We start from the raw sequence: 9,004 nt of genomic DNA on the forward strand, positions 1-9,004 counted from the left end.
GTCGGGGGGGCACAGGGACCCGGCCTGAGGGGTCAGTGGGCCAATGGGGTCAGGGGTCAGTAGGGGTCAGTGAGCCATGTGTCACTACTGTCCCTCTGGGATCACACTGCGGTGGGGACAGTGAGGTCAGGGGCCAGGAGGGATCATAGGACCCAACGTGAGGGGTTAGAGGTCAGGGGTCAGAAGGGGTCATAGGGACAAATGTCATCCCCATCCCAGTGGGGACATACCATGGAGGGTCAGTGGGGTCAGGAGGAATTGCAGGGACATGTGTCACCCTTGTCCCAGTGGGGACATGCTGCAGAGGGGTCCGGGGTCAGGAGGGGTCATGGGGACCTGATGTGAGGGGCCAGGGGTCAGGAGGGGTCATGGGAACATACATCACCCCCATCCCAGTGGGAACATAATGCTGAGGGGTCAGGGGTTCAGGGGTCAGGAGGAGTCACAGAGACCCAACATAAGGGGTCAGAGGTCAGGAGAGGTCATGGGAACATGTGTCACCCCCATCCCAGTGGGGACATACCGCTGAGGGGTCAGTGGGGTCAAGGGTCAGGAGGGGTCACAGGGACCTGACATAAGGGGTCAGACGGTCAGGAGGGGTCACGGGGCCATGTGTCCCCCCATCCCCATGGGGCCATACCACAGAGAGGTGCATCCCCAAAGAGCTGCTCCACGTGGGTGAGGATGAACTCCACCACGATGGACTGCACCCGCACCTCCATGAACGCGGCCGTCCCGTTGAAGCCCGTTGCCTCGATGTCCCTCGAGCTGCAGCAGGGAGGGATGGGACACCGTGACGTCCCCCTCCGCCCTGTGAGTTCATCACCCCCCGCCCCACATCCCCCCGTGCTCACCGCAGCAGATTGGGGGCCCAGACGATGGCCAGGTTCCGGGCGTGCATGTTGGTGGTGTGGCTGTAGGATGCCATGCGCAGCAGGTGCCGCATCAGGAACTCCAAAGTCCTGCAGGAATGGGGACTCGTGGGGACACGGGGACGAGTGGTGTCCCCCTATGGAGTGACGCGATGTCCATAGGGGGATGGGAACCCTACGACGTGTCAGGGACCCTCAGGTGGAGACAGAAACTCTGTAGGGTGGCATGAACTCCATGGGGTGGGGGTCTTACTAGGGTGCAAGGAACCCCCATAATGTGTCAGAAGCTCTTATGGGATAACACCCATAAGAGGAGGGGTCAACCCAACGGGTGTCACAAACCCCACAGGGTGCCAGGGCCCCCCACAACCTGCTGGAGTCTCTATTGGGATGTCAGGGTCCTCTATGGGGTACAGGATCACATGGAGTGACAGGAATCCGATATGGGGCCAGGAACCCCAGGAGGTGCCAGAAACCCCATAGGGTGCCAGGGAGGCCCATAATATCGTGGGGACTCTCTTGGGGTGCAAGGCAGCCTTATAACATGTCAAAGACTCTTACGGGGTACCAAGAATCCAATATGGACATGGGGATCCCATAGAGTCCCAGGACCCCCAGGAGGTGCCAAAAAATCCATAGGGTGCCAGGGACCCCCATGACATTGTGGGGGCCCTACTGGGGTGCAAAGGACCCCCATAACATGTTAGAGACTCTTATGGGATATCAGAAACCCCATAGAGACACAGGGATCCCTATGGATGCCAGGACCCCCAGGAGGTGCCAAAAACCCCATAGAGTGCCTGGGACCACCAGAACATTCCTATTGGGGTGCAAGGGACCCTCATAACCTGCTGGTGATGCTCTAGGTTGCCAAGGATCCCCATCAGACATTGGGGTCTCCTATAGGGTCCCGGGGCTGGCAGGCTGACCCCACTGTGTACCTATAGTGGGGGGGGGGCAGCTCCTTCAGCACCTCCTTGATCTTCACCAGGCGTGCCTCCTCCATCTGTGTGGCCACCGCATCCTGTGGGGGGGGACAGCGTGACATGGGGCCAACGTGACATGGGGACAGTGTGACAGAGGGCACTGCCACCATGGGGACACTTCTCGGGGCCTGACCTGGCATCCCCGTGTCCCTATATCCCAGCATCCTCCTTGTTCCCAGTGTTCCAGTAACCCTGGCATCCCAGTTGTCCCCAGCATCCTGTCCCAAGTGTCCCCATGTCCCTCTCTTCCCAGTGCTCCCAGTACACCCAGTGTCCCCATGTGCCGATGTCTTCATGTTCCCATGTCTCTCTATCCCCAGTGTCCCCATGTCCCCATATCCCTGGCACCCACTTGTCCCCAGCATCCTGTCCCCAGTGTCTCATGTCCCCCTGTCCCCACATCCCCATGTCCCACTATCCCCAGTGTCCCCTGCACCCCTAGTGCCCCCAGTGTCCTCACGTCCCACTAACTCCAGTGATCCCAGTGTCCCCACGCCCCTCTATCCCCAGTGTTCCCATGTCCCCAGTGCTCCCAGTGTCCCCACATCCTGCTCTCCCCATCAATGTCCCCGTGTCCCCAGTGTCCCCATGTCTCCGTGTCCCCCTCTCTCCATCAGTGCCCTCAGTGTCCCCACCCTCCTCCCTCTCCAGCACTGTTCCCATATCCCCATGCCCCTGTCTCCCCATCAGTGTTCCCATGTCTCCGGCAGTGTCTCCACATCCTCATGCCCTTCTTCCTCCAGCACTGTCCCCATGTCCCCACACCCCTCTCCCCATCAATGTCCCCATGTACCTCTCACCAGCAGTGTCTCCATGCCACATCCCCAGCATCACCATGCCCCCCTCTCTCCATCAGCACCCACAGTGTCCCCATGCCCCCCTCTCTCCCATCAGTGCCCCCAGTGTCCCCACGCCCCTCTCCCCCCAGCGGTGTCCCCCAGGGGACAGGAGGTGACCCGGTGGGGCTGGGGGCTCACGGCGAAGCGGTCGTAGAGGCGGTAGGTGAGCAGCGGGTTGGGCAGCTCACGGAAGTACGCCTTGCAGAGCGAGCTGACACAGTGGATGTCCTGCAGGTAGACGTCCTTCTGCAGGTCCGGGCTGCGCTCCCCATCAAACTCTTGGCTGGATGGTGGGAGACATGGGGTCAAAGCGGGGAGACAGTGCTGGCACTGCGGTGTGGGGTGGTGGGGATACAGAGATGTGGAGATACAAGGATGTGGGGATACAGGAATGTAGGGACAATTGGAGTGTTGAGGAAAGAGGGACATGGGGACACAGGACAGTGGGGATGTCAGGGATAGAGGGGCATGGGGACAATTGGGATGTTGAGGATAGGGGGACATGGGGACACTGGGGATACTGGGAACACTGGGAACATTGGGGATAGAGAGAAATGGGGATGCCAGGGATACATGGATGTGGGGACTCTGGGGACACAGGGGATGCCAGAAATATAGGGACATGTGGACACAGGGGCCAATGCAGATGGTGGGGATGAAAGGACAGTGGGATATAGGGACACGGGGGACAATTGGGAACCAGGGATGCAGGGACATGGGGACACTGGTGATGGTGAGGATGCTAGGGACACACTGACATGAGGACATCTGGAATGTCAGGGATACAGGGACATGGGAACGCTGGGGATAGAGGTACACAATGAAAGAGTGAAGGTGAACAGGGGAGGGCGGGAGGGAAGGGCTGGGGGAGTGGGAGCACTGCTGCACCAGGGGCAGCTCCTGGTTATCTCCCTCCCTGTCCCCTTCTCTTTCCCCCCACTCCCGTCTCATCCCATCTCCATCCCATCTCCATCCCACTTGGCTCTATCTCCATCCCAGCTGAATCTCCCTGCCTTCCAGTCCCAACTCCATTTTTCCCCCATCTCCAAATCCATCCCATCCATCCCTGTCTCCATCCTTCTCCCATCCCATCTCCATCCCATCCATTCCCACCTCCATCCTTCTCCCATTTCTATCCCCATCCCACCTGGTCCTATCTCCATCCCATCTACATCCTCTTCCCTTCTGGTCTCAATCCCACCTCCCACTGTTTCCAGATCTCTCCAAATCCACTCCATCTGTCCCTATCTCCATCCTTCTCCCACTCCCATCTCCATCTCACCTGAATCTCCCTCCTTTCTGGTTCCAACCCTGTTTCCCCTCCATCTCCAAATCCATCCCATCCATTCACCTCTCCATCCTTCTCCCACTTCTATCCCCATCCCACCTGGTCCCATTTCCATCCATCTGTATCTTCTTCCCATCTGGTCCCAGTCCCATCTCCCCACTTCCAAATCCGTTTCACCTATTTTCTCTTCCATCCTTCTCCCATTTCTATCTCCACCCCATCACTCCCCACCTCCATCCCCACCCCACCTCCATCCCAGTTCCCTTCTGTCCCCCACCCCCAGCCCCAGCCCCTCTCACCGCAGCCTCTGGATGTTGGAGGAGACCCCTGACAGCCGGTAGATGCCATCCACCACCCCGTGCTGCTCCACGAACTCAGTGCAGCTCCGCAGCACCTGCGGCACTGTAGGACAGGCACCGCTGGCACCGCAGCCCCACAGAGCTCCCAGCCCCAAATCCGCCCCTCCTGACCCAAATCTAAACCCCCCCAGCCCCAAAACTGCCTCCCCAGCCCCAAATCCTCTCCTCCATACCCCAGACCTGCTCCCCACTGAGAGCAGGGGGTGACAAGATGAACCGGGTCCTCACTGTGCTGACATCCCTGTGGGGTAGCTGGTCCCGGATGGAGACCAACAGGCCTGGGGATGAGGTCACCAAATCCCAGAGATGAGGCCACCATCCATGATCCCGTGGATGTAGCCACCAGGATTCTGAGGATGAGGCCACCAAATGCCCCAGAATGAAGCCACTGAGATCCTAAGGATAAGGCCACCAAATCCCAGGATGAGGCCACGAAGACCCCATGGATGAGGCCACCAAGATCCCAAGAACGAGGCCACCAAATCCCCAAGAATGAGGCTAACAAAATCTTAAAGGTGAGGCCAAGATCCTGAGGATGAGGCTACCGAAATCCCTAGAATGAGGCCACCAAATCCCAGGATAACGCCACCAAGATCTTAGGGAGGAGGCAACAAAGATCCCTTGGGCGAGGCCAAGATCCTGAGGATAAGGTCACCAAATCCTGAGGATGAGGCCACCAAGATCCCAGGATGGGGCCATCAAATCTCAGGATGAGGCCATGGAGATCCCACGGATGGGGTCACCAGGATTCTGAGGATGAGGCACCAAATCTCAGGACAGGGCCACCAAATCCCCAAGAATGAGGCCACCAAATCCGAGGATGAGGCCACCAAGATCCTATGGATGACACCACCAAATCTCAGGATGAGGCCACAGAGATCCCACGGGTGAGGCCAAGAACCTATGGATGAGGCCACCAAATCCCAGCATGAGGCCACCAACCCCCACAGCGACCCCCCGGAGCTGCGAGGTGCCAGGATTCCCTCCATCCGATGGAGGAGACCCCCAGTGTTCTGGGTTCCTCCCTGGGCCGCTCCCCAACCATTACTCAACGCCGTGATGCAACCGCATGGCGCCGTCCCCACATCCCCTCCCCACTTCCTCCGCGGGGACCGATCCTGGGGGCGACCCCCCGTTATAAACCCCCCCACAATTCCCCCAGGACCTCCCCCCTCCCCAGAAAATCACCGTCCTTCCCCGACTGCTGCAGGTGCTCCAGGAGGTCGCAGCCGAACACCCTCTCCTTGGCGCCGCCGCCTTTGCGCTTCGCCTTCTGCCGTGCTTTGAGTGCCAACGACATGGGGACAGCGGGGACCCCCAGAGGGTCACCTTCTCCTGCCCATGGCCCCCCCACCCCCCTGCTCTGCTCCGGGGGGAGGAAGTGCAGCTCAGAGCCCCGTGCACAGCCCTGACGCAGCTTCGAGGCCCCGCGCTCCGCTTCCTTCAGGGCGGCTTCCTGCCTCGGCGTCGAGAAACCGCAGGGCAGGGCTGGGTGCTCTGCTTCCGTGCTGCCCCACCGACCTTGTGCACACTTGTGAGCCCTCGTGCAACAGGGGGCCGGGCCTGGTGTGCACTCACGCATCCTTCTCCTTGCTGTCCGTGGTTGGGAATCCTGCTTTGTGGTTTTGCAAAGCCGTGCGGCCTTGGGCATGGTGGCGTGTGATTGTGTATGGTTGTGCATCCCTGTGCATGGCTGTGCATCCCTGTGCATCTTTCTCCATGGTTGTGCATCCTTGTGCACGGTTGTGCATGGCTGTGCATCCTTCTCCATGATTGTGCATCCCTGTGCATGGCTGTGCATTGCTGTGCATCCCTGTGCATCCTTCTCCATGGTTGTGCATCCTTGTGCATGGTTGTGCAGGGCTGTGCATCCTTCTCCATAGCTGTGCTTGACTGCACGGCCTTCTTTGCGCTTGTGCAAAGCTATGCAGCCTTGCACACGGTGGTGCATGGTTGTGCATCCTTCTCCATGCTTTCCACAGTTGTGTGTCCTTCGTGGTTGTGCAAAGCTATGCGGCCTTGGGCACAGTGCTGCACGGTTGTTTATGGCTGTGCATCCTTGTGCATGGTTGTGCACTCTTCTCCATAGTTGTGCTTGGTTGCATGTCCGTGTCCGTGTTCGTGCAAAGCCCTGTGGCCTTGGGTGTGGTGCTGCAGTGTTGTGCATCCCTATGCATGGCTGTGCACCCTTCTCCATGGTTGTGCTTGCTTGCATGGCCTTGTTCATGCTTGTGCAAAGTCATGTGGCCTTGTGCATGCCTGTGCAGGGTTGCAATCCGTGTTACACACTCACGCATCCTTCTCCATGGTTGTGCAAACTCCTGCATCCCTGTGCATGGCTGTGCATGGTTGCACATCCATATCTATGGTGGTGCACCCTCACGCCCCCTTTTCCATGGTTGTGCAAAATCATGCGGCCTTGCGCGTGGTGGTGCAAACTCATCCGTTGTTGTGAATGGTGGTGCATGGCCACCCATAGTTGTGTAACCTTGTGCATGGTTGTGCACTGTTGTCTGTGCTTGGCCACAGTTACACTTCCTCATCCATGGTTGTACAAACATGTGCAGCCTTGTGCACGGTTGCACATCTATAGTGGTGCACGCTCATGCATCCTTCTCCACAGTTGTGCAAACGTATCCAACATTTCCATGGTTGTGCATAGTTGTGCGTGGCCGTGCATCCATCTCCATTGCTGTGCATCCTTGTTTGTGGTTGTGCAAACTCCTGCATCCTTGTGCATCACTCCGCACCCACAGCTGTGCACGGCTGCACACCCCCACGCACACTCACTCTCCCTCATGCATCCCTGCACACTCGTGCATCTCCAGGCATGCTCACGTAGCTGTGCAACCTCACACTCACGCACTTACACACATTTGCACACACGCTCACACGTTGTTCTTCACTTTTGCACGTGCTCACCCACTGCACTCCCAGAAGTGCTTGCACACGCGTGTGCACCAACAGAGCCGTGCACGCCGCTCCCAGGGTGTTTATTTACAGCCGAGCAGCGCAGATCCGAAACGGTGATGGGGGGGGTGGGGGGTGGGGAATGCCACCCCTGTCCTATACACCTATGTACAGCAGCACTATCTACAGCACGGACCCCCGGGATGGGGGGAGACAACAGCAGTGCCCCACGGGAAGCGGGTTCCAAGTCGGGACCCCACGCTGTGACCAGGGGGAGTGGCAGTGGGGGGGGACCCGTGGGGTCCCCGTGTCCCCAACACGGCAGCAGCACGGGTGGCAGTTGGGGATGGGGCACTATCCTGGTGGCACAGCACACGTCCCCAGTTCTGTGCCATGCAGCAGAGGTGGCATTTGGGGACAGGGCTCTGTCCTGGGTCATGTCCCCAACCTTGTCCCATGCAGCAGGGGTGGCATACGGGGACAGAACCCCATCCTGGTGGCACAGTACATGTCCCCAAACCTGCACCAAGCAGCAGAGGTGGCATCTGGGGACAGAGTCCTGGTGGCACAGCATGTATCCCCAACTTCATGCCAAGCAGAGAGTGGCATCTAGGGACAGGACCCCATCCTGGTGGCACAGAGCGTGTCCCCAACCCTGTTCCAAGCAGCAGAGGTGGCACCTGGGGACAGGAACCCAGCAAAGTGCACATCCCCAACCTCACACCAGCAGCATGGGTGGCATTTGGGGACAGAACCCCACCCTGGTGTCATGGCACATGTCCTCATCCCTGCACCAAGCAGCAGGGGTGGCATCTGGGGACAGAGTCCAAGCGGCACAGCATGCGTCCCAGCTGCAGTGCATTTGGGGACAGGACCCCCTCCTGGTGGAACAGCACATGTCCCCAGTCCTGAGCCATGCAGCAGAGGTGGCACTTTGGGGCCAGAGTCCTGGTGCACAGTGTATGTCCCCAACATTGTCCCAAGCAGCAGAGGTGGCATTTGGAGACAGAGTCCATTCTTGGTGGCACACACACGTCCCCAGACCGGTGCCAGCAGCGAGGGTGCCATGTGGGGACAGTCCTGGTGCACGGCACATATCCCAGAGGTGGTGCCAGCACCGAGGGCGGCATTTGGGGACGGAGCCCCATCCTGATGGCACGGCGCGTGTCCCCAACCTCGTGCCAGCACCAGGGGTGGGTGACACGCGGGGTCAGAGCGCACAGCACACGTCCCAGACGCGGTGCGTTTGGGGACAGAACTCCCATCCCCACGACACAGTGCACGTCCCCAACCTCACACCGGCACCAGGGGTGATGTTGGGGGATGGAATGCAGCAGCACCACGCCGGGGCGGCAGGGAGGGGACGGCGGGCTGTCGATGTCCCCCCCCTCGGCCCCGTGTCCCCCCTCACACCAGGTGCCCGCGCCCATTGATGTAGATGCCGTTGGTGCTGGGCCGTGCCTGCAGCATGCCGTTCTCCTGCACAAAGTGCGTCATTGCCTGCTTGATGGGGTTGTCCCCACCGTCCTCCTCCTCCTCCTTCACCTCTTTGCCCTCCAGGGACGGGGACAGCAGTGGGGACACGGGGACCTCGGTCTGCGTCTCGATCTCCCGCACCGTGGAGAGGGTGGAGTAGCTGCGGCCCTCAGCCTCTTCACTCTGCAGGGACACGTGGCCACCCCGTGTCACCCCATGTCCCCACTGTCACCCTAACCCCAACTCCAACTCCCAGCCCCATGGGTGCCCCAAC

The 9,004-nt window shown here is 59.7% G+C and overlaps 2 protein-coding genes across 2 annotated transcripts in view; both read right to left on the reverse strand.

Annotated features, from left to right (window-relative positions):
• The window catches only part of LOC104916296 (rho GTPase-activating protein 30-like), a 14,958-nt gene extending 9,175 nt beyond the window's left edge, over positions 1 to 5,783 (reverse strand). Inside the window, exons 1-6 of the mRNA XM_031557626.1 lie at positions 5,533 to 5,783; positions 4,285 to 4,387; positions 2,836 to 2,980; positions 1,814 to 1,896; positions 855 to 962; positions 641 to 768 (exon numbers count right to left, since the gene is read on the reverse strand). Coding sequence (XP_031413486.1) covers positions 641 to 768; positions 855 to 962; positions 1,814 to 1,896; positions 2,836 to 2,980; positions 4,285 to 4,387; positions 5,533 to 5,644 — 679 coding nt within the window. The 5' untranslated portion in view covers positions 5,645 to 5,783. The remainder of the gene's footprint in view (positions 1 to 640; positions 769 to 854; positions 963 to 1,813; positions 1,897 to 2,835; positions 2,981 to 4,284; positions 4,388 to 5,532) is intronic.
• LOC104916297 (nectin-4) overlaps positions 5,561 to 9,004 on the reverse strand; it is a 9,975-nt gene continuing 6,531 nt past the window's right edge. The window contains exon 6 of the mRNA XM_019611272.1: positions 5,561 to 8,913. Coding sequence (XP_019466817.1) covers positions 8,662 to 8,913 — 252 coding nt within the window. The 3' untranslated portion in view covers positions 5,561 to 8,661. The remainder of the gene's footprint in view (positions 8,914 to 9,004) is intronic.

This window comes from Meleagris gallopavo, unplaced genomic scaffold, assembly GCF_000146605.3.
Source record: "Meleagris gallopavo isolate NT-WF06-2002-E0010 breed Aviagen turkey brand Nicholas breeding stock unplaced genomic scaffold, Turkey_5.1 ChrUn_random_7180001881244, whole genome shotgun sequence".
NCBI lineage: Eukaryota > Metazoa > Chordata > Aves > Galliformes > Phasianidae > Meleagris > Meleagris gallopavo.